This window comes from Neomonachus schauinslandi, chromosome 5 (genome assembly GCF_002201575.2).
Source record: "Neomonachus schauinslandi chromosome 5, ASM220157v2, whole genome shotgun sequence".
NCBI lineage: Eukaryota > Metazoa > Chordata > Mammalia > Carnivora > Phocidae > Neomonachus > Neomonachus schauinslandi.
The window spans coordinates 103,363,784-103,389,798 of NC_058407.1; the positions used below are offsets into that span (position 1 = coordinate 103,363,784).

The window sequence follows — 26,015 nt, forward strand, 5'->3', positions numbered from 1 at the left end:
ACCCAGGTGCCCGATTTCAATTTTCTTTATGCTAATTTGTATTTTTTAATTTGTCTATAATAAACATTGACTTCTATAATAAAAATAACTAAAATAAAAATTAAAAGGGATTATCAGGAAACAAATTGCTTATGGTTGAGAGAATACAATGGAAATTACTCATTAAGTAATAAGCATTTACTGGCTTACTGGTGAAAAGAGGTCAGGTCTTTTAAAAGGCAGAGATAATGCCTCTGAATCAAATTGTTCTACAGTCTATTCTACTTAGTATGATCTCTGGAAAGCTATGTTTCTTGGTACTTTAAGGAAGAAGGAGAGACACATGCTCACCTAGAGGCCAATCAGAGTTTGGGCAGAGAGGGTGGAAAGGAAGAAGTAGCCCTCCATGCTGAAAAGTCCTTTATCTGTTTCTGAGAGCTACCCTTGATCCCCACCCCTCTGAGACCACTGCCGTGCAAGACGCCTGAAGCGAGCTCTCTGCTCCATGGTTCGCGCGGAGGCGAGGGCACTCTTGACACTCACTCACTCATGCAGCTAATGTCAAGCGAACATTTATTTCATCTGACATCTACTAAGTACTTTTTTTTTTTTAAATCAGAAGTACTGGGACACCTGGGTGGCTCATTTGGTCAAGCGTCTGCCTTCGGCTCAGGTCATGATCTCAGGGTCCTGGGATCGAGCCCCGCATCAGGCTCTCTGCTCAGCAGGAAGCCTGCTTTTCCCTCTCCCACTCCCCCTGCTTGTGTTCCCTCTCTCGCTGTGTCTCTCTCTCTCTCTGTCAAATAAATAAAATCTTCCCCCCCCCCCAAAAAAATCAGAAGTACTCACTTTAGGGCCAATTAAAAAAAAAACTTTTAATAAGAAGTAAAATAGATTCCAAGCCTTCAACAGCAGGTATAGAAGACTGGTGGCCCTCTGCCTCTACAGACTGACTTTGCAAGGCAACAACTTCCTGTCAATTCTGACATTAGACAGCGAATAAAAGTCCACACACACACTTTCACATGAAAACTGGTTCTAATGTACTAACAAACTAAGAAAAATTTTAAATAATAATTAGCATTTAAAATTAAAAAAAAATTTTTAAATAATGAGCATGTAGATTTCTAATCTGTAGCTGGCCACCCCCAAGAATTTTATGAAGGTGTTCTGAGACACCAGGTCATTAGAGACTATAATGCAACTAGTTCAAATTTCTGTTATTTATTTATTTATTTTAAAGATTTTTTTATTTATTTGATAGAGAGAGACACAGCGAGAGAGGGAACACAAGCAGGGGGAGTAGGAGAGGGAGAAGCAGGCTTCCCGCCGAGCAGGGAGCCCGATGTGGGGCTCGATCCCGGGACCCTGAGATCATGACCTGAGCCGAAGGCAGACGCTTAATGACTGAGCCACCCAGGCCCCCCTAAAATTTCTGTTTTCTAAAAAGCAAATAAGGGCGCCTGGGTGGCTCAGTTGGTTAAGCGACTGCCTTCGGCTCAGGTCATGATCCTGGAGTCCCGGGATCGGGTCCCACATCGGGCTCCCTGCTCGGCAGGGAGTCTGCTTCTCCCTCTGACCCTCCTCCCTCTCATGCTCTCTATCATTCTCTCTCTCAATAAATAAATAAAAATCTTTAAAATAAATAAATAAATAAAAAGTAAGCAAGATGGTTAAAAAAGAAACATTCTACTTCACATATTATTCTATACCTTAAGATTATCTTCACTGAATTCAACAACTGTCCAAAAAAAAAGAAAAATCCTTATGAGGTGCCTGGGTGGCTCACTCGGTTAAGCACCCAGTACTGGACTCTTGGTTTCTGCTCAGGTCAGGAGATCGAGCCCTGCCCCATATTAGGCACCGCACTCAGTAGGGCCCCATTTTGTTTTGATGATGAAAACCAAAATACATTTAAAGTTAACAATGAGGGGGCGCCTGGGTGGCTCAGTCGGTTAAGCATCTGCCTTCGGCTCAGGTCACGATCCCAGGGTCCTGGGATCGAGCCCCACATCAGGCTCCCTGCTCAGCGGGGAGTCTGCCTCTCCTTCTCCCTCTGCCTGCCACTCTGTCTACTTGTGCTATCTCTCTGTCAAAGAAATAAATAAAATCTTAAAAAAAATTAAAAAATAAAAATAAATCTTAAAAAAGGGGGAAAGAAAAAAGTGAGAAAATTTATTTTGGGGGGTTAAAAAAACTGGGTAGAACATGATGCCCTGAGAGAATTAATTAATTAATTTATTTATTTAGACAGAGTGCGCTCACATGCGCATGAGCAAGGGGGTGGGGAGAGCAGAGGGAGAAGAGAGAAAATCTCAAACAGGCTCCATTGTCTGCATGGAGCCCAAGGCACAACTGTGAGATCTCACAACTGTGAGATCATGACCTGAGCTGAAACCAAGAGTCTGCTGCCTAAAGGACTGAGCCACCCTGGGCGCCCCGACAGAACATTTTTTTTTTTTTTTAGATTTTATTTATTTATTTGAGGGAGAGAGCACATGAGTGGGGGGAGGGTCAGAGGGAGAAGCAGACTCCCCACCAAGCAGGGAGCCCGATGCGGGACTCGATCCAGGGACTCCAGGATCATGACCTGAGCCGAAGGCAGTCACTTAACCAACTGAGCCACCCAGGCGCCCCCGGACAGAACATTTTTAGAAATAAAATTTCTGGGGGCGCCTGGGTGGTTCAGTTAAGCGTCTGCCTTCAGCTCAGGTGAAGATCCCAGGGTTCTGGGATCGAGACCCACGTCTGACTCCCTGCTCAGCGGGGAATCTGCTTCTCCCTCTGGCCCTCTCCTCACTCACGCATTCTCTCTCTCCCAAATAAATAGAATCTTTAAAAAAAATAAAATAAATAAAATTTCTGTATGAACATAGTGAAATTATTAAGAGCCAATCAGGGTTGCTTGGGTGATCAGTTGGTTCAGCACCCCACTCTTGATTTCGGCTGGGGTGGAGATCTCTGGGTTGTGGGATCAAGCCCTCAGGCTTCCCGCTCAGCGGGAAGTCTGCTGCAAATTCTCTCTCTCCCTCTGCCACTCCCCCCACTTGCATGCACTCTCTCTAAAAATAAATAAATCCTAAAAAAAAAAAGAGAGAGAGATGATCAAAAATCAACCTCTAATTTTAGGTGTCCATGAGGAACAACCTAACCCCTAGAAGTGTTATTAATTAAATCCTAACAGCCTGGTTAAGAAGTCGTTTAAGGCTTTACAGTCTGGGAAGCTTATGGGCACAAAGATTTAAAGCATATACTGTATATGAGACATTTGGCTGAAATGTCTCCTCCTCACCAAGGAATCCCTCCAGCATTTTTCTCTTCATGCTGGAATGGACCAATCAACAATCGTCAAGCAAAGACGAGTGGAGTACGGGGGTTGGTTTGCTCTAAGAGAATAAAATTAGATAGTCAACTTTTAAAGAGCAGTACTAGCCATCTGTAAAAGTAACCCACTATAAAAATCTGGAAACGGGTAAAATGAGAAGTTTTAACACCACCTACAACTCCAATCAAGGATGTAGGGAAGTCGAAATAAACCAAAGTCCAGCTAAGAAGGCTGAAATCTAACTGATATAAATTGTACTGTCCCTGTCTTAAGTATTCCCATCCACTTGACAGATAGGTCATCACAGGTGAAAAAAGTAAATTATGATCAACAATGTTACAAACCACTAATATCTTAGTGACTAATAATCTTTCATTCTAAATTCAAACTCTCTGATTATCATCTGGCTCCCCGTGCAGCTTTTCCAAGGAGAGATGTGTATATTATTGCAGTTCACGTGTCAGCTCACATACCAGTATCAGTGTTTTGGAAGGGCCTATCTGCCCACTTCAACATAACTGCCTCTAAGGATTCTGGAAATATTAGGATTCTGGTCCGGAAAGTAGCAAACCAAAACCCGATTATGATGTCAACATCAAAATCCTATCTCCCCATGGGCGCCTGGGTGGCTCAGTTGGTTAAGTGACTGCCTTCGGCTCAGGTCATGGTCCCGGAGTCCTGGGATCGAGTCCCACATCGGGCTCCCGGCTCAGCGGGGAGCCTGCTTCTCCCTCTGACCCTCTCCCTCTCATACTGTTTCTCTCTCTCTCAAATAAATAAATAAATAAAATCTTTAAAAAAAAAAAATCCGGGGCGCCTGGGTGGCTCAGTTGGTTAAGCGACTGCCTTCAGCTCAGGTCATGATCCTGGAGTCCCTGGATGGAGTCCCGCATCGGGCTCCCTGCTCGGCAGGGAGTCTGCTTCTCCCTCTGACCCTCCCCCCTCTCATGTGCTCTCTCATTCTCTGTCAAATAAATAAATAAATAAAATCTTAAAAAAAAAAAAAATCCTATCTCCCCGTCCCGCCTAATTTGATGAGTCAGCTGGCCTCCCTGGAAGACATTTCTATTTCATCTCTCTTTAACCACAAAACTAGAACTCTACTTCAGGATCGATGAATCAGAATTTATATGTTAGTGTATATCTTCTAGCAATTTTTAAGTAAGTTGTGAAGTTTAGGGAAGTGTTAATAAAGATGTGTTTTGTGTTAGGCATTATACTAGTCACTTTACCTAGATTATCTAATTTAATTCTAGATAAGCTTCAGGTGTTATTTTTTTTTTCCCCCCCCGTTTTATAGGGAACAGAAGGTTCGAAGGGGCTAAAAAATCTGCCCACCAAACAGCTGATACCAGGAAATACAAATTCAGATTTCACAGGGATTCCAAAGCTTGTACTCTTAAACCTAGAAAACATCAGGGCAGACAAGGAAAAAAGATAAATAGCAGACAAAAGTAACTGAAGGATTATGTAACTAAGACCAATTTTGATAGCAAAATAGCCTGCTGATTTCATTTTTACCCTGGTTTTCTATTTTTCCCCTTCCTTCTATCATTTGTCAATATCCCTTTCTATCCAACTGCTTGACAACTTCCCTGTCTTACCTAACTTCCTACTCTATGGATAAAACTAGAAATAAAACCCATTTATCGGGGCACGTATGTATGCCCCGATGTATATGTAACCTGTGTGCTCTGTCAGTTCCGAGTCTGGCTCCCCATTCCTCCAGACCTCTTACTGAGTCTGCTCAACTGTAAAAAACTTGATGGCAAGAAGTTAAGACTTGGCAAAGGCCCACGGAAATCAGCGTCTTTAGGACAACTGAAATTACACAAATGTTTATTTTCACACAATTCTCATTATAAATTAAAAAAATAAAAGCTCAACTGTATACTGAACTCAAGCTGCATGCTACAGAAGACTTGCGACTTCACATGTGTTCCAGAAAGAGATCAGAACACAGACGGCTCACACAGCCCTACTGCTTAAGAGGCCACACACCCTGCCTTCAGCTCCTCAAGCCACAGTCACTTCTCATCTTTCAGGCCGTTAGTCTGGCTTTCTGCCTTCATTAATGAAAATGAAGCGCTCTGGCAAAGTCAGAAATGACACCTTGATTGCCAAATCTCTTTGCTCTTCCTATGTTGATTCTTGGCAGCATTAGATACTATATTAGATTATCATTTTGTTGAAGTTTTCTGTTCCTTTAGCTTCTTATTCTCCTCCAACATGACTACTCTTCCCTCATGTTTCCTTAGCAATCTCTTATTTCCTGCCTATTAAATATGCTGCATTCTTGGGGCACCTCGCTGGCTCTGTTGGTAGAGCATGCAACTCTTGATCGTGGGGTTGTGAGTTCAAGCCCCATGTTGGGGATACAGCATACTTAAAAAAAATGTGTATATATATATATAAATATGTGTGTAAATATATATGTGTGTAGATATGTATGTGTATATATGTATATATATATATATGTGTGTGTGTATATATATATATATGCTTCTCAGTTTGTTTACATGGCCCTATAATTTGACATCCACAACTTTGGTGATCTCATCCATACCCACAGCTCTACCTGGGACCTGTGTGTTGTCCATTTAGAAGTTCCAACCTTTTGGGGTGCCTGGCTGCCTCAGCCAGTGGAGTGTGTGACTCTTATCTCGGGGTTATGGGTTTGAATGCCACACTGGATGTAGAGATTCCTTAAAAATAATATCTTAAGATTTTTTATTTATTTGTGTGTGTGTGTATGTGAGAGAGAGAGAGAGAGAGCATAAGCAGAGGGAGTGGCAGGCAGAGGGAGAAGCAGGCTCCCTGCTGAGCAAGGAGCCCAATGCGGGACTCAATCCCAGGACTCTGGGATCATGACCTGAGCTGAAGGCAGATACTTAAATGACTGAGCCACCCAGGCGTCCCTAAAAATAAAATCTTAAAAAAAAAAGTCCCGGGGTGCCTGCGTGGCTCAGTTGGTTGAGCGACTGCCTTCGGCTCAGGTCATGATCTTGGAGTCCCGGGATAGAGTCCCGCATCGGGCTCCCTGCTCGGCAGGGAGTCTGCTTCTCCCTCTGACCCTCCTCCCTCTCATGCTCTCTGTCTCTCATTCTCTCTCTCAAATAAATAAATAAAATCTTAAAAAAAAAAAAAGTCCCAACCTCTCTCATAAGCCCAACTCGTTATCTGTTCACTTGGATTCCTAAAGCTATTCCAACTCCAAGGTTTATCACCATCCCTCACCTGCTCCTCTTATTCCTAATCTCCATCCCTCCATCCAGTTGCCTACCCCAGGAACCCTAAGTCTCTCTTGACTAGTTCTTTCCGCTCACTCATCACAACCTGAAAGTCGCCAAGTCCTACAACTACCTTTGTAGGATCTGTGCAATGAGGCTCCTGCCTTCTCTTTATCTCTTTTGCTGCTACCATGGTTTAGGCTTTCCTACTTCTTGACCTGAGAGGTAAGCCCAAACCTCCTTGTCTGTTCCCACTGTTACCAGCTCCTTCTCTAACAAAAATGTAAGCCTAAAGCAGTATTTCTTAGTGTGGTTCTCAGACCACTGCATCAAGGGTGCTCTGGACTGCTTATTTAAGCTGATTCCTGACTAGAACATAAAATTCTCTGGAAATAGGGCTGGGAATCCCCATTTTAACAAGGTCTTCCAGGTAATTTTTATGCTCATTAAAATTAGAGAGTCAGCCAAAGGATAAGTTCCATATTCTTTTTAAGGTTCACACTCAAAAAGCTATAGTACAGATATACACTCTTGTCTCAATCCAGTTGGATGCAGACTGCTATAGGGCCCAGCAGGATATAAGCCAAATATAAGTATACTTTGAATTCAGTTCAAATAGCTTATGAAGGCAACCCAGCTAAATTACAAAGTGAAAATAGAATAGTGAAAACTAAAAGATGATGATAGTACTGAAACAGAATTTTGTTTGTGACAATTTCGGAAATAAGCAGACAAACTCTCTGGCAAAATTTGGGGAAGATATGTGTGATATGACCTGAAACTGCTGCTTTGTGTTTCAAACTTATAAAATGTAAGCCTCTTCCCTTAGCCCATCTCTTAAAGAAAATGGTGGATAACTATATTTTGGTTTTTTGGGGGGGGAGGGGGGGCAGAGGGAGAAGGAGAGAGAATCCTAAGCAGGCTCCACACCCAGTGCAGAGCCCAATGTAGGGCTCAACCTCATGACCCTGAGATCATGACCTGAGCTGCAATGAAGAGTCAGACACTTAACTGACCAGGCGCCCCCTGGTACACAAACTTTATTTTGAAAAACGATGTGAAGTTGGATCTTTTCCAATTACAAAATGTTCATTCCATACAACTGTGCTTTCTCTCTACATCCTCTCCCTCAAAATTTGAAAATCACTGTGTATGATGAGAAAGGTTATTCAAGTATAAAATAATCATGTAAATATTCTAGAGGGCGAAAAAAGTTGACAAGCACTGGTACTGAAAAGTGGAAAATACAGAGAAGTTGAAAATACAGAGAAGTAGAAAAAAGGAAAAAAAAAAACCCAAATTTTTGTTTTGTTTTTTTTTTTAAACCACAAGTCATACTTACCTACTAGGATATTAAGTTCCACAAAGGCAAGGACTCCATTTTATTATAACTCTAGTAATAAAAATCGTGCTTGCCACTTGGTAAGCATATCAGATATTTGATTAAGTAAATGATCTAAATTTTAGATATTAGTTTCCTATCCATGACACCTAAAATTTCCTTCTAAAAGCCAAACTTGTAATTCATTATATTTAAAAGGATTTAGGGCACCTGGGTGGCTCAGTTGGTTAAGCGTCTGCCTTCAGTTCAGGTCATGATCCCAGGACTCTGGGATCATGCCCCACATCTGGCTCCCTGCTCAGTGGGGAGTCTGCTTCTCCCTCTGCCCTCCCTCCTCCCACCCCCACTTGTGCTCTTGTGTTCTCCCCCTTGCAAAAATAAATAAAATCTTTAAAAAATAAAACCCAGGCGCCCCTAAAAATAAAATCTTTAAAAAAAAATTTTTTTTAGGATTTCTTTATTTTTATTTGACACAGAAAGAGCGAGCACAAGCAGAGAAAGCAGCAGGCAGAGGCAGAGGGAGAAGCAGACTCCCTGCTGAGCAGAGAGCCTGATGTGGGACTCGATTCCAGGACCCCAGACCATGACCCGAGCCAAAGGCAGCCACTTAACCGCCCGAGCCACCCAGGTGCCCCTAAAAAAATTTTTTAGAAAGAAAACATCAGGGGTGCTTGGGTGGCTCAGTCAGTTGAGTGTCTGCCTTTGGCTCACGTCATGATCTTGAGGTCCTGGGATCAAGCCCTGCCCTAGGCTCTCTGCTCAGTGTGGAGTCTGCTTCTCCTTCTCCCTCTGCCCCTCCCCTCCACCTGTGCTCTGACAAATAAAATCTTTATTTATTATTTTTTAAAGATTGTATTTATTTATTTGACAGAGGGAGAGAGAGAGCACAAGTAGGCAGACAGGCTGACAGTGGGAGAGGAAGAAGCAGGCTCCCCGCCGAGCAGAGCCGGATATGGGACTCGATCCCAGGACACTGGGATCATGACCTGAGCCGAAGGCAGACGCTTAACCAACTGAGCCACCCAGGTGCCCCAAATAAATTTTTTTTTTAATTAAAGATTTTATTTATTTGACAGAGAGACACAGCAAGAGAGGGAACACAAGCAGGGGGAGTGGGAGAGGGAGAAGCAAGCTTCCCGTGGAGCAGGGAATAAATAAAATCTTTAAAAAAAGAAAAAATCAGGGGCGCCTGGGTGGCTCAGTCGTTAAGCGTCTGCCTTCGGCTCAGGTCATGATCCCAGGGTCCTGGGATCGAGCCCCGCATTGGGCTCCCTGCTCAGCGGGAAGCCTGCTTCTCCCTCTCCCACTCTCCCTGCTTGTGTTCCCTCTCTCGCGCTCTGTCAAATAAATAAATAAAATCTTTAAAAAAAAAAAAAAAAGAAAAGAAAAAATTAGGTCAAGCAAACAATAAGGACAAGAAAAAATAATAACTTTAATTTGAAGTGAAGTCAGATCTACTAAAATACTGAGCTGTTTACTTTGGGTTATAAAACCTGTTTGCCATCTAAGACAAGTACACCATTAGAGAATATATTATCAAAAGCATTTCTTTTTCTTTTTTTTTTTTAAAAGATTTTATTTGAGAGAGAGAGACTGAGAGAGAGAGCACATGAGAGGGGGGAGGGTCGAGAGGGTCAGAGGGAGAAGCAGACTCCCCACCGAGCAGGGAGCCCGATGCAGAACTCGATCCCGGGACTCCAGGATCACAACCTGAGCCGAAGGCAGTCGCCAACCAAGTGAGCCACCCAGGCGCCCCAAAAGCATTTCTATAGTATATTAGAGATGACCTTTCTTAGGATCTTTCCCACTTTTAGTATCATTAATCTTCAAAAAAGGCAGCATAAAACCAGATAAAGCAAATACTACACCTATTAACTGGTCAAATTATAACATTTAACAATATGTGCTATAACCCTTGGCACTCATCTTGAGGAATGCTGCTGAGATATTTAAGTTACAGGTCTCTAAACTCTTGAATTGTACAAATAACAGCATCTACCCAGTAGTTGTCACAGTTGTCATTTTTGACTCTGGGCATTTATCAAAGATACAGCAACTTATGGTCCAGGGGCTTTAAGAGCAAAGGCACCAAGAAGCTGGGAGAATATTTCAACTATCAAGACCTATTCAAAGAAGGATTACCACCTGGAGGAAATGAGGTGGAGAAAGGCAAGTAACACTTCTTAAATAAACACCATATGCCAGTGTTAAGCTAGAGGAATTAAATGCGTTCTTGCATTCAATCCTCGTAAGAGCTTAAGAACCCTGTGTTTCAATTGGGCCAAGAAACTGACATTTGTTGGCATAAACCTTTATGGATTTGATTCTTTAGATTTTTTAATGTGCTATATATAACACTTGTGTAAAAATAAATTTGGTTTTTTTTTTTTAAGCAGGCTCCACACCCAGCATGGAGCCCAAAAATAAATTTGGTTTTTAAATAATTATAAAACTATAAAAAAAAAGGAAACAAAAAACCCAGCCCTCTGAACCAAGTATCATAATTAATACATACCAAAGAGGAAACTGAAGGTCAGAAATAATAATTTACTCAAACTAACATGGCAAAGCTGAAAGACTTTTTTTTTCCCCTGACAGAGGAAGGGGCAGAGAGAGAGGAAGAGAAAGAAGCCCAAGCAGGCTCCATTCCCAGCGCAGAGCCCCACATGGGGCTCGATTTCATGATCCTGAGGATCATGACCTGACCCGAAATTAAGAGTCAGATGCTTAACCGACTGAGCCACCCAGGCACCCCAAAGCTGAAATACTCTTAAAGCCCAAGTTCTTCTACAAGAAACCACCCCCCTAAGGTGGTTATTATTCCAAGTCCAACTTATAAACTATGTCAATCAGGTTGCTAAAGAAATTTGAATCCTGTGGAAGGAAACCAACCACTGATTACTGAAACTCAACATTTTAGTGAAGACACTAGGTAACAGCTGTCCTGAGGTATTTTGCAGTCAACATTTCCACAAAAAGCTCTCCAGTCCTCTTTTTGGTATTTTATAAAGGATGAACTATTCATTCCCATGTGGGAAGATAACTTAGCAACAGATTTCCTATTTTCCCACATTCCTAGAATTTATTTATTTATTTATTTAAGATTTTATTTATTTGAGAGAGAGAGAATGAGAGAGAGAAAGAGAGAGAGAGCACATGAGAGGGGAGTAGGGAAGAGGGAGAAGCAGACTCCCTGCTGAGCAGGGAGCCTGATGTGGGACTCAATCCCGGGACTCTAGGATCATAACCTGAGCCGAAGGCAGTCGCTTAACCAACTATCTAGGTGCCCCCCTAGAATTTATTTTTTAACTTTTTTTAAGGATTTTTATTTATGGGGCACCGGGGTGGCTCAGTTGGTTGAGCGTCTGCCTTAGGCTTGGGTCATGATCTCAGGGTCCTGGGACCAAGTCCCACATCAGGCTCCTTGCTTAGCAGGGAGCCCAATGGGGCTCGATTCCAGGATCCTGAGATCATGACGTGAGCCAAAGGCAGATGCCCCACACATTCCTAGAATTTAAAAGCATTCGAATTTGAAGTATTATGAGTTATGTTAATAAGTGATCTCTGTTGTCCTGAATTTCAGCCCCTTATTTACCATCCTGACAGACATTTCCAACTGGAGGTTTCTTGGCCCCTTAAAGTATGTCCAAAAAAGTTTGTCCTCCTAACTTCCCATTTCATTAATAGAACCACCATTCTCCTAGTTAGCCAGGTCTGAAACTCAGTATTTAGCATTGGACTTGGAAGAGAAGTCAACCATTAGTCAATGTCTGGAAAGTCTCCCTACAAAATGTGTCAACACTGACACACCAAGTCCATTCTCAGTGCTGCCACACCAGATTAACCTAATAAGAATTGATAGCTTACAATATTAGTTTGTTTCTTTAATCTTCTAAGAAAATGGTATGCTTTCCATTTATTCAAGTTTTATACTTTTAGTTTTATATAGTTTTTTCATTTAGGTCTTATTTACTAATAATTCATAATAATTTGGTAATTTTTGTAACCATTATAAAGAATCTTTTTTTTTTTTTAACATGCTAACTGGTTATTGTTGGGATCCAGAAAAACTATTAATTTCTGTATATTCTCTCTGTAGCCAGTCACCATTTTTTTTTTTTTTTTTTTAAGATTTTATTTATTTGACAGAGCGAGAGAGCGCAAGCAGGGGGAGCAGGAGAGGGAGAAGCAGGCTCCCCGCTGAGCAGGGAGCCGGATCCCGGGACCCTGGGATCATGGCCTGAGCCAAAGGCAGACGCTTAACCGACTGAGCCACCCAGGTGCCCCACACCAGTCACCATTTTAAACTAATTACTAGTTCTTATTACTTTTTAGATGTATTTTTTTGTGTGGGAAATCACATCAGCAAAAAATCTTTATTCTTTCCCAGTTTGTATATAATTCTTATTTCTCCATCTTAAAGGAATCTAGGGCCTCCAATATAACAATGAAGAACAGTGAAGACAGCAGGCATCCTAGTTGGTTCCTAAAATATAATTCAAATACCTTTATGTGAACACAATTTTTTTTTAAGTAAACTCCACACCTAATGTGGGGCTCAAGCTCACAGCCCTGAGACCAAGAGTTGCATGCTCTACCAACTGAGCCAGGTAGGCTAATGTGAATACCTTTAAACTTTCTCAACTAAGTGGTATGTTTCTGTAGGTTTCTAACTTCTTCCTTAGAAGACAATACTTCCCAAGCGCATGGTGGTGGGGAACAGGGAGACAGAGAATTCCAAGCAGACTCCATGCTGAGGGCAAAGCCCGACTCGGGGCTCAATCTCATGACCCTGAAATCATGACCTGAGCCAAAATCGAGTCGGACGCTCAACCGAGCCACCCAGGCACCCTTCACTTTGTATTTATTACAAAACCTAGTATAATGATTTGCTGACCAAATATTTTCTCTCTAGAAATCATTCAACTCCTTAATTCGCTAATGCTAACTAGTGAATTCTCTATAATAGGTAAGTGAATAAACATTTTATAATCTTGTAATAGGAGCAAATTACTCACTGTAATAAGGTCATCTCTTGCTCTGAGGACTTTGAGCCTTGCTTGATTCATCAAATTAGACATCTGACTGCAAAAGGTATGGAAAAATAGTATCAGTATAGCGTAAGAAAAAAACTGCAGAGAAATAAATATACAGCTTCCTTTGTATGTACAGATACTTCTCTTTGTATATACCTCAGAGAACCCCACTGAAATACATTTAGTGGTTTCTACCAACTTATTTTCAAAGATAAAGTATTTATTGAGTGCTTACCAAGTGGCAAGCACTTTCATATCAGTTATTACAACTTTCTTTCAATAATCCTGTGATGCTTCCATTTTCACAAATGAAGAAAAAGAAATTACACAACTTGCCCAAGGTCATACAAGTATATTAAGTGGTCCAGTTAAGACTTGAGCCCATACCTGCCTGACTCCAAAGCACCTGCTCTGTCCTCTTGTCCCACTGACTTTTTTTTTTTTTTTTATTCGAGAGAGAGAGAGAGTGAGAGAGAGCACAAGAGGAGGTAGGGTCAGAGGGAGGAGCACACTCCCTGCTGAGCAGGGGGCCCGATGCGGGACTCGATCCCAGTACTCCGGGATCATGACCTGAGCCGAAGGCAGTCACTCAACCAACTGAGCCACCCAGGCACCCCGTCCCACTGACTTTTTAAAGCTTCCTTAGCTAATACGGTACGAGGATCTACGTACATTTTCTTCTGCTGCTCAATCTGCTTTTCTTTCTTCTCGTAGTATTCCATAATCTTCAGTCTTTGGGTTTGCACAAGACGACCTTTCTCAATGTTGAACTCTTCCTCTGCCTATCAAGGAAACAATTATTATTAATTCATTACACCAGATTTTGAGTTTTATTTTAAGCAGCTGGCAACCAGCAGCACTGTATTCCATATCAAAAATAGTTAGTTTATTATGACTTGTCTTCAAAATTTATTTCTAATTTACTCAAAAGGGATAACCAACGATTTTCGACATAAATGATGAACCAGAAAACTAAAAATTTGATCTAGGATAATAGTACCCACGGGCGCCTGGCTGCCTTAGTTGGTAGAACATACCACTCTTGATCTCAGGGTCATGATTTTAAGCCCCCCACGGTGTGTGGAGCCTACTTAAAATAAAAATTAAAAAAAAAAAAAAAAAGATTGGGCGCCTGGGTGGCTCAGTCGTTAAGCGTCTGCCTTCGGCTCAGGTCACGATCCCAGGGTCCTGGGATCGAGTCCCACATCGGGCTCCCTGCTCGGCAGGAAGCCTGCTTCTCGCTCTCCCACTCCCCCTGCTTGTGTTCCTACTCTCGCTATCTCTCTGTCAAATAAATAAATAAAATCTTTAAAAAAAAAAAAAAGATAACAGTACCCAGTCACAAAGTTACAAAGGATATATTCAGATAGAAGATTCTGTATGTGAAAAAAAATCATTATGTATTCTAAATTTAATCCATTTGACTACAGAATTTGGAGCTTACATCTGGGTTACTGCCTAAAAAAATTTGGTCAAGTAATCTCAGTCTTAGTCCTCCCTTATAAAATAATTAAAATGGTATTCTTCGGGTGCCTGGGTGGCTCAGTTGATTACGTGTCTGACTCTTGATTTCAGCTCAGGTAACGATCTCAGGGTTGTGAGATCGAGTCCCACGTTGGGCTCCAAGCTAGGCGTAGAGTCTGCTTGGGATTCTTTCGCTCCCTCTGCCTCTCCCACCCTACCTCCCCTTAAAAAAATAAATAGGGGGCGCCTGGGTGGCTCAGTCGTTAAGAGTCTGCCTTTGGCTCAGGTCATGATCTCCAGGTCCTGGGATCGAGCCCCGCATCGGGCTCCCTGCTCAGTGGGGAGTCTGCTTCTCCCTCTCCCTCTGCCTCTCCGCACTGCTCCTACTCTCTCTCTCTCTCTGTATCTCTCTGTCTCAAATGAATAAATTTAAAAAAATAATAATAAATAAATAATAAATAAATAAATAGAACAGTATTCATTCCTCATAGGTCAAATAAGTAAGATAAATCTAACAGTCCTTTTAAAATTATAAGTTATATAAATGTAAGTTGTTTATGAGTGTAAATTATTGAGCAGTTACTTTTTAATTGTTTTAAATTTTTAAATTTTTTTCTATTTTACTGGGAATACAAAGCAACATTACAGTTTCAGATCATTAAATAAACAAATGTGGTGATACAGTACAACAACAATCATGACCTGAATTCTGGGAGTAAGTAGTTTTCCAGTGCAGGGGGTAGGAGAAAACCACATTACTCAGCTACCAGAGGGTTTTGGCTTTAACTCAATGGCTGGAAGGCGTGCCAGTCCTGGTCAACCATCCATGAATCTTTTTCTTTTTTTTTTAGAGCTATGCCCATAGCATAGAGCTATGCTATGGACATAGCTCTATGCCCAACATGAGGCTGGAACTCATGACACTGTGATGAAGAGTCACATGCTCTACTGACTGAGCCAGCCAGGTGCCCCCATCCATGAATCTTCATCACAGCAAACTGGAATCTCCAATGTTTCAAACTAATTGTAGGAAGAGAGAATAACTCCAGGCTGATGTATAAATTGATCTAGATGACTACTAAAGTGTCCTCCATTCATAAGTTGTCAAAATCTTCAGAGTGACTGTTGGAGCAAGGAGGCTTTCGTATGCTCCCAGTTATATAGTGTGCAGAGGCTAGGAAGCATTAGTCCTGCTAGAGCACCTTGTGCTACCCCTCAAAGACCGCCTGTACATATATACAACATGCCTGTCACAGTTCCAGCTGTTTCTGTGTTAAGGTCATCTTCTGCACCTCCTGTTTTCTCAATGATGGCTCCAAATGTGCTACAGAACAAAGCCAGAAAACCTAGCGCCAACCGACTGAGCCACCCAGGCGCCCCAGAAAACTCTTATTATTAAGTATAAATCAAATATAGAAAGACTTTGAATGACAACCTAGAATATATTTTATAAAGAAGTTTACAGTAACTGATCTATGTTAAAAAAAATCCAAAACATTTTAACGGACAAACTAGCTTGCAATTAAGTTTTCTGGGGGAAGAATATACTTAGGATATCAAATAAAATCAAAGTGTGGAATATTAGAGAATATAAAGCAGGATTAAAGGGAAATACTCAAAGAGAAAGAAAAAGCGGTCTAACTAGACATGCAGAGAAAGCATGCGGTATACTGTGTCTGCTCCCGGACTAGAGCTAAGCGGCCAGAGTGAACGCTCAGCACCCTCTCAAGGAAGCACAGTTCTGCCTTGCACCAACGGCAGGCGCCACCAGAAGAGCGACAGAAGCCACTGGAGGAAGACGACAGGACAGCCCTCTTCCAGCAGTGTAACACCATCACAGGAATGGCTCTATCTGGACAGCTGACTGCTGCTGGAAGAGCGGTCATTTTTTTAAAACGTGATCTTACCAGTGTGTCAGATGTCTATGATTTTTAAGCAGTATGAAATGATTTTACAAAGTTAGCTAGAGTCGTCCACTTGAATGTTTAATGGTTGGCACAGGTATTTGAGCTTTTATATTCTAAAAGAAATGCCTGGGGCACCTGGGTGGCTCAGTTAGTTAAGTATCTAACTGACTTCGGCTCAGTGGGTTCCCTGCTCAGCGGGGAGTCTGCTTTCCCTCTCCCTCTGTACCTCCCCACCCTGGTGCTCTCTCTCTAATAAATAAATAAAATCTTTACAAATAAATAAATGAAAAGAAGTGCCTAACAGCTTTTTTCTATACCTATCATGGGAAATAAAGATGATTGTGTTATACGAGATACAATGTTTTTTTTTTTTTAAGATTTTATTTACTGGCCAGAGAGAGCGAGCAAGCGCACAAGCAGTGGGAATGGCAGGCAGAGGAGAAGCCGACTGCCCGATGAGCAGGGAGCCCCATGCAGGACTCAATCCCAGGACCCTAAGATCATGTATGACCTGAGCCAAAGGCAGCCACTTAACTGACTGAGCCACTCAGGCATCTCGATATAAGACTATTTCAAATAGGAATGCATTTATCAGCTGAAATAGAATTTCTACATTTGTCCCAGAGGGAAATAAGGGCACTAGTCATACAAGAAACTGAAGTGCTCCTATGACCATCAAACAAAATTAAACAATACTCCATCAGCTGTTAAGATTATAGTAGTGGTGGGGAGCCTGGGTGGCTCAGTCGTTAAGCGTCTGCCTTCGGCTCAGGTCATGATCCCAGGATCCTGGGATCGAGCCCCGCATCGGGCTCCCTGCTTGGCAGGAAGCCTGCTTCTCCCTCTCCCCCCTGCTTGTGTTCCCTCTCTCGCTGTGTCTCTCTCTGTCAAATAAATAAATAAAGTCTTAAAAAAAAAAAAGATTATAGTAGTGGTAGGCAAGAGTCTTTTCTTCCTTAAATGATAAAAAAAATTTTTTTTAAGATTTTATTTTTAAATAACTTTTACACTGGAGCTCAGGAGCACTGTGAGTGAGGGCACATCGTGCTAGAGCTCTCAGAGTTCTTGGCGGAAATGTTGATAGTACTGACGACCCCCATCCTCTGCACCAGCGCTGCGCAGCTCATCTCCACAACACCAGCAGCCTCTGCCTGAGCTTCCAGAATGCCCGGGACCTGCTGCTGGGGGACCACTGTGTGCCTGACTGCGCTTCTGGATACAACAGAGGAGCTTGTAAACAACGTCACTCCTGCAGCATCTGCCAGGGGACAGGACCCTACTCCTGCACCTCGTGTAACACCAACCTCGTTCTGTCCCACTTGGCACTGCAGCACCACCTGCTTCCCAGGGCACTATCTTCATGACAACCGTGCTTGTCAGCGTAGGTTTTTATTTTTTTTATTTATATATATATTTTTAAGATTTTCTTTATTTTTTTTTTAAAGATTTTATTTATTTATTTGATAGAGAGAGACACAGCGAGAGAGGGAACACAAGCAGGGGGGAGAGGGAGAGGGAGAAGCAGGCTCCCCGCAGAGCAGGGAGCCCAATGCGGGACTCGATCCCAGGACTGTGGGATCATGACCTGAGCTGAAGGCAGTCACTTAACCAACTGAGCCACCCAGGCGCCCAAGATTTTGTTTATTCACTTGAGAGAGTAAGGGCACACAAGCAGGGGGAGAGGGAGAAGCAGGCTCCCTGCTGAGCAGGGAACCCGCCGACGACGTGGGGCTTGATCCCAGGACCCTGGGATCATGACCTGAGCCGAAAGCAGATGCTTAGCCACCCAAGTGCCCCTGTCAGTGTAGGTTTTTAAAAATTACCTTTTCCATGGGGTGCCTGGGTGGCTCAGTCATTAAGCGTCTGCCTTCGGCTCAGGTCATGATCCCAGGGTCCTGGGATCGAGCCCCGCGTCGGGCTCCCTGCTCTGCGGGAAGCCTGCTTCTCCCTCTCCCACTCCCCCTGCTTGTGTTCCCTCTCTCGCTGTCTCTCTCTCTGTCAAATAAATAAAGTCTTTAAAAAAAATTTAAGAAAATAAAAATTACCTTTTCCTCTTTTCCTGCTCTTCTGGAGTCATTGAAGGAAATACGAAGTTCTTGCTTCCATACTCTCACCTGATAGCCTTTATTTTTTTTTAAGTTTTTTTTTTTTTTTAAGATTTTATTTACTTATTTGAGAGAGTGAGTGAGTGAGAGCGAGCACGAGACGGAGGAAGGTCAGAGGGAGAAGCAGACTCCCACTGAGCAGGGAGCCCAACGTGGGGCTCAATCCCAGGACCCTGGGATCATGACCTGAGCTGAAGGCAGACGCTTAACCAACTGACCCACCCAGGCACCCCTGATAGCCTTTATTTTTATTAAAAAAAAAAAAAAAGTTAACCTACAAAGGCATATGGATGCCATTAACAGATTATAACTCAGGTATCAGCCTAACTAGGAAGTGCTGGGCTAGGGATCTCCTCTGCAAGTACCAGCTGTGTGATCTTGGGCCAGTCATTTAGCTTCTCTGTTCTCTAGTTAGCTCATTTTATTTTACTTTTTTTAAAGATTTTATTTATTTATTTGACAGAGACACAGCGAGAGAGGGAACACAAGCTGGGGGAGTGGGAGAGGGAGAAGCAGGTTTCCCACTGAGCAGGGAGTCTGCTTCTCCCTCTCCCTCTGTCTCTCCCCCGGCTTGCTCTCACGCTCTCAAATAAAATCTTAAAAAAAAAAAAAAAAAATAATGAAAATAATGTATTAAACAATATATTCTACCCATTATGATTATACTTAGGGAAAAGAACAACTTGATATACTGTGTATAAACAAACTGCAAATGGAAATATTTATAAAATTTCAAAATTGCTGACCAAGTATCACCTTTGTAATGGACAGGGGCTTTCATTTTATACCTTATACACTTCCAAACTATTATTTTTTTTCAACAAGCACAAATTAATGAAAAAGAAAAATAACAACATAAAAATACTATACCCTCCCCTAACCAACTATCATTAATTAGTCATAGATGCTAAATGTCTAGATTCCAGATTCCATGAGAAAATTTATCTATTACTTTTCTACTCCCTACCATAAAATTTCAGGATACTTATTGGCAATTAGAATGTTCAGAAAGGAAAATTAATCAATTAATTAGTTTACTGAGTGATAGTACAAAGCTCCCAAAGAGGGAGGGGACCGGAGAAGGTTGCCCAGGAAAATTTACTTTTTAACATTAAAGATAAGACACATTCTTAGCAGTCCTATACAATGTGTTGTGAAGCAATTTTACTAATTACTGCTTAGCAAAGCCACACTATGAAATTCTGAGAACTTCCTGAACCCACAAGATGGGAGTCTCACCTTTGCATCTATTTCCTCTGCTTTCTCATTGGCTTCTTGTTCAATAAAAGCCATCATATGCTTAATCTAGAAGGAAGAAGAAAGAAAAGGTTAGTTTATTTTTGACTATAACAAAAAAAATATATACATCTTTTCTGATTCATTCAATAATCAATCATTTACTGAAAGTATATTATGTGCCAGCCACTGTGTACAAGGACAAATGAGGTACTTCCTGGTTTCAGGTATCTTACAATCTGGAATTTGCTCTAGCAAATGGACCAGACACAATATTCAGTATCACACAGAACATTACCCTACTCTCAAGGAACATGGAGTCTATGGGGGAGGGAGGACTGAGTATATATCCTCCTCTACTTCATACCCCTTTCAGCCGGCACCCTCTTTTCCTCTTCTCCGTCTATAATTAAACAGATTTATATTTACCTTTTCAACTTTTTTTTAAAGATTTATTTTTAAGTAATCGCTACACACAACATGGAGCTCCAACTCACAACCCCAAGATCAAGAGTCACATGCTCTACTGAGCCAGCCACGTGCTCCATACTTTTTCAACTTTCTTACCTCCTACTCTCAACATACTTCAATCTGACTTCTACCCTCTCCACTTCACTGAAATTACTTTCATAAAATGACAATAATCTCCTAGCCCTTAAATCTTGGCCTTAATCAATCTTTCAGCATCTTTTGATATGCTGGTCAACCCTCCCTTCTCGAATAAGAACAATCTCTTCCCTTTGCTTCCATGACTTCCTTGTCCTCCTTCAGTGCCATCCTCTTCTTCCTCTGCCTCCTAGACTGCTCTGTAGATAGCCTACTCACAGGAACCTAAATCCAACACACTCAATAATGAACTGCTAATCACTTCCCCTCTGCCCACTAAGATCTCTATCTTGAGGATTAGCACCAACATCTGACCTTGACCCTTTCTTGTACCTCAGTCCTCACATCCAATCAACCACCAAGTGCTATCAATTCTAATAGTTCTTTAATTTGTCCACATTTCTCCATCTTCATAGCCACTATCCTAGTCTTTGCTACCACCATCTCAACAGCTTCCAATTTTGTCTCCCTGCCCTCAGCCTTGTTTCCTAATCAACTCTACACTGCAACCAGAAGGATCCTTTAAAAATGCCTGTTTCGGGCACCTGGGTGGCTCAGTCGGTTAAGCGTCTGCCTTTGGCCCAGGTCATGATCCCAGGGTCCTGGGATTGAGCCCCATATCGGGCTCCCCGCTCAGAGGGAAGCCTGCTTCTCCCTCTCCCACTCCCTCTGCTTGTGTTCCCTCTCTTGCTGTCTCTCTCTCTGTCAAATAAATAAATAAAATTGTTAAAAAATAAATAAAAAAATAAATATGCCAATTTCATGATCTATCACACTCTTCCCCCCCCCCATCTGCTTTACGATAAAGTGTAAAGATTTTAGAAGGTACGTGATCTGGTCAATGCTTACCTTGCCAGCATCATATGAAACATAACCGTCACCATTTGCCACTCTTCAGACTCTTGGTTCCTGTCCTACTAAACATTTGTTTTTCTGTTCCTTAAATTCACCACCCTCTTCCTCACTTCCAAGATTTCAAATATGCTGCTCCTTCCACTTGGAATACTCTTCTCCCTCCCTTCAAACTGGCTAAGTTCTCGGGATTCTTCTTGCTTAACTGTCACCTCCTTTGGCCAATCTTTCCTGAATTTCTCACCAATGTGCACCTAGGGCCCTCTGCACGTCCTCTACCTAAACACATATTCTTAATTCCTTGCTTACTTGTCCCTATCCACAACTAAACTATAAGGTGAGGTACCTGTTATAAGGCTTCTCTGGCTACAATCAGAGAATAAAGTCCACTGAAGTCTTCTGAATGGGGCTTGGGGTCTCTGAACCAATTTAGACTCAAAAATGAAGTTTTCTTTTTTTTAGACTCATAAATGAAGTACTATCTCTAGTGGAAGATGTAAAAATAACACCCAAGTGAATATACAAGTACTACGGCTAATCAAACTCATTGGTAGTTTCATTTCATAGGGGCTCTATCTGAAGAAATGATGAGTAAAAAAAGATGATTTAAAAAATACCAATAATCTCTAGGTCATTAATCATTGTGTTTATTTTTTAAAAAGACTTTATTTGAGAGAGAGAGAGAGAGAGAAAGAGCACGCCTCCGGGGGTAGGGGCAGAGAGAGAGAAATCTCAAGCAGACTATGAGCTGAGCTCGGAGCCCGAAGCAGGGCTCTATCTCACGACCCTGGGATGATGACCTGAGCCAAAATCAAGAGTCAGATGTTTAACTGACTGAACCATCCAGGAGCCCCTAATTCCCTGTATTTATTAATTCTCCCACTTAAGTTCCATGAGTATAGAGATCTTATTTTTTACATCACCAAAACACCAGAACATGGAACAACTACCCCTGTAGGGGGTGCTCATAAACATTTGTGAATGAATGAGAACCTGTTGGTATTTTAAGCCTCCTGAGATATCCCAAGTACTTTTTAGAGTTTAACAATCTGGAAACAATTCCCAGCTTCTCCAGGTACCACAAAGATACCATAAATCTAATGTACACACAGGTGAGTGAGGATTTGTTTTACAATAATGTGAATATGCTTAACACTACTGAACTGTGCAGCTAAAAATGGTTAAGATGGTGGCGCCTGGGTGGCTCAGTCATTAAGCGTCTGCCTTCGGCTCAGGTCATGATCCTGGGGTCCTGGGATCGAGTCCCGCATCGGGCTCCCTGCTCCGCGGGAAGCCTGCTTCTCCCTCTCCTCTCCCACTCCCCCTGCTTGTGTTCCCTCTCTCGCTGTGTCTCTATCAAATAAATAAATAAAAATCTTTAAAAAAAAATGGTTAAGATAACTAAGTTTTGTTATGTGTTTTATACATTTTTTAAAAAAGGGCATTAATAGGGGCGCCTGGGTGGCTCAGTCAATTAAGTGTCTGCCTCTGCTCAGGTGGTGATCCCAGGGTCCTGGGGTCAACCTCGCATCGGGCTCCCTGCTCAGTGGGGAGTCTGCTTCTTCCTCTCCCTCCCACTCCCCTTGCTTGTGCTGTCAAATGAATAAATCTTTAAAAATAAATAAATAAAATAAAAAGGGCAACGACAGGGCGCCTCTCTGGCTCAGCTGGTTAAGCGTCTGCTTCGGCTCAAGTCATAATCCCAGGGTCTTGGGATGGAGGCCCGCGTCTGCTCAGCGGGGAGCCTACTTCTCCCTCTCCCTCTGCCCACCCCCCACTTGTGCTCTATCGCGTGCACACTCTAATAAAATATTTTAAAAAATTAAAAAATATAAAGTGCATTAATAATCCAACCTCGTGGCATCAAAGTCTTAAAGAAAAAACAGTATGGTTTGAAAGGGAAGATTTCTTTTTTGTCAAAATTCTTAGCAACTACCCTATGCTTGAGGAACCAAAATAATTATGATAATCAAAGCCTATTTCATAGGTAATACAATACTTATAAAATCTCAGGCCTTGAAATATTTGGGGTACCTAATCCAAAAGTACTTTGTATAGAAAATCACTGTGACTTTGCTAAAAGGATTAGCCCCCACAGATTGGTGTGTTCATGGTAAGGAATGGTATCTCCACAAGTTCAGTCTGAAGCCTTACTGAACTCAGTTTGGAATTTTAAAAGTAGTTTAATACAGTAATCAAAACAGGTGTTTATAAATGCTACAAGGCACAGTGGGCCTGTAGAGGTGAACCCTGATTCAAACCTGCATTATCTGCCTTTATCACTCATGCTGGACCCTCTACCAGATTTGACTAGATCAGCACAGCCTAGAGCAATACACTCATTTTAACCCAGGTCAGAGAAGGCTGTTTACAGCCAACATGATCATATTCTGTCTTCAAGAGTTCCAACAAGAAAAATAGTCAAGCCCTTCAGGACATTTAACTCCACCCCTAAGGCAGAAAAATCTGGCCTTTAAAAGATACTCTCGCTGTGTCTCTCTCTGTCAAATAAATAAATAAAAATCTTAAATTAGAAAAAAAAAAAAGGAGACTACCTCCTTTTTAAAAGATACTTTTCATCTTCCTGCTAACCCTACTGGGTTTTAAGTTTTTTGAAATCAGATTCCTTCAAAAACTGGATGAAGTAAATAACATTACTCCCCAGACAAAAAAGCAAATATACATACATTTTAATACAATGGGGAAGAAGTCAAGGAATCCGCAATTTATAAGCACTTGTTATGTGCTTGGTGCCTGGTCTATTCACTGCCCTGAGAATACAGGGAACAAAACACACTGCCCTTATGGAGCTTATGTGTAGCGTGGAAGGGTAGAGACCATAGATTCCTTCATCTTTCAATTTTATAGAAAGAAAAAATGGTTTTGGTCTAGATTCCAAGGAAATACACCACTTTATGTTTTTCCTGGGGAAGGCTTTTTCTTCAATATATTATAACAAAGGGGTAGGGGGGATGATGAAGGAACAAGTGGAAAAAGAGAATCAGCACTGTAACTGTGACTACTAGAAGATGTGGAGGACACTGTACTTTTCCACTGCACCAAGTTTTTCCTATAGTAAAAATCAGAAGCAGCAGTAATAAATGTAAAAACCCCATTGTTTTGTAAGAATATTATAAGATTTCTTAATCTTATCCATAGATGCTATTTTTGTTACACAATTTCCCTTTGTGATTATTAGCAGGAGACCACGGGTGAAGAAACACTCCACTTTTCTTAGTGCACGTTAGATTAAGAATAAAATGCAAAGTCATCTTCTAGGAAATGGAAATATCCAAGGAAAAAACATTTTATTGCTCACTTAAGAAGATTCATAAGCCAGTGAGTGAGCTTTAGTCAGAGAATTTTCCTAGTACTTCAAAAAGAAATACTTAGTTCTCTAAACTATAAAGATTAAATTGCAGGCATAAGTTTCCTTCTCTGAAAAATCTACTGGCAATATGACTACTAAATTCAAGGACCATGGTTTCAGAATATCTCTGGCAGGGCAAATGGAAACCATTTTTTCCCATGTTTGTTACAGGCCTATCAATGCCAATATATTTTCCTGGGAGTCTTTCTAATTGTAACTTTCTTAATGCCTACAACTTGAAGGTATGGCACATTAAACTAAACAAAAAAGCAAAACAAACAAAAAACCCTAGTTTCCCAGGACTGATACACTTGCAAAAATGATGTAGGTTCACGACTTCCATAATTTTTTCCATTAACCTTAACTTATTTACTTTGTGCCAAACGCTGGCGCTGGCGTTCATAAATTGAGAGGAATTCTGCATTATTATTAATAAACATTAACGTACACACTAGTGAGAGACCAACGATTACAATTCATTATGATAGAGGAGATCCTTCCAAAATGAAGATTAACAATTCAATGAATGACCTCAAAACAACATTGGAAGCAACTCTCCCGTCAGCATTCTTTATCGTACTGCGAACCCTTCCCTCAGGGTTAAAAATCAAGTGAAAAGGAGGTCTTCAATCCTTGCATTCGATTTGCATTTAAACCCGGTTTTCAATTCTCTGCTTTAACCACAGCGAATACCCTGGGAAAACAAGGAACGCCGAGGTGTAAGCCAAAAAGCCAGCACATTCAAGAAGGCGGCGCACAAAACCGCAGCTGAAGACACAGGAGCTGTAGGTCAAATTCCCCTCCTGCAGACAGCCTACTAAGCCCGGGAGACTTGGAGTAAGGGACCCTCCTCCGGCATCTGGGCTGCCCGAGGCCCGCGTCCTCCAGTCCGCCACCCCCGGACCCGCACTGCGACTTCACCAGACCTAACCGCAGGTCCTACCTGCTTTTGCACGTCAGCATCGCTGAGCGCCATGGCGAAAGCTCTGCTAGGCCGGAGGCCCACTGGCTCTAGCTTAGGCTGGAAGGGGGCGGTGGAAGGAAGGGGAAAAGAAAATCCAGGGGAGCTTTCGACTTCCTTCGTTTTATAACTCCGGCTTCCGGTTCCTGCCAGGTGACCGCGCAGCCCAGCCCTGTGAGCTTTCTCAGCCAGTGGGAAGAGAGCGGGTCCGGGGAAGTCCCGCCCTGCCGCCCCCTGACTGAGCGCCTGCGCGGACGGCCTCTTCTCCGTCCAATCCCAGTCCATTTTACACCTGGCTCGTGACTTCTGAGCTGTTTTCTTCAACAGCGTATTCTCGGAGGAGAGGGTTCAGGAATTCAGGCGTCTGAAATTAGCCGAATTCTGTGTATTTTTCTAGCCTTAAAGCCCTTGCGTATTTTTTTAAAGTTTATTTACTCCCAAATCAGAATTTATTACTTTGCTTTCCTGCCTTAATGAAAACAAATTAACCAATATTTTATTTATTAATAGATTTTATTTTTAGAAGTTTTAGATTTACAAAAAGATTGAACAGGGCAGAGAGTTTTCATGTATCTTTCTCACCCGCACACACAGATTCCCAT

At 41.9% G+C, this 26,015-nt stretch overlaps 1 protein-coding gene and 1 non-coding gene across 3 annotated transcripts in view; both read right to left on the bottom strand.

The window, feature by feature from the left end:
- Positions 1-25,547, bottom strand: part of ATP6V1E1 (ATPase H+ transporting V1 subunit E1) — a 34,472-nt gene extending 8,925 nt beyond the window's left edge. For both annotated transcript variants that reach the window (XM_044914975.1, XM_021690511.1), the window contains exons 1-4: positions 25,396-25,547; positions 19,628-19,693; positions 13,585-13,694; positions 12,895-12,961 (exon numbers count right to left, since the gene is read on the bottom strand). In XM_044914975.1, coding sequence (XP_044770910.1) covers positions 12,895-12,961; positions 13,585-13,694; positions 19,628-19,693; positions 25,396-25,428 — 276 coding nt within the window. In that variant the 5' untranslated portion in view covers positions 25,429-25,547. The remainder of the gene's footprint in view (positions 1-12,894; positions 12,962-13,584; positions 13,695-19,627; positions 19,694-25,395) is intronic.
- Positions 16,048-16,251, bottom strand: LOC123324995. Its single transcript, XR_006540165.1, has one exon. It is a non-coding gene; the product is annotated as a small nucleolar RNA SNORA74 (small nucleolar RNA).
- Positions 25,548-26,015: the final 468 nt, after the last annotated feature.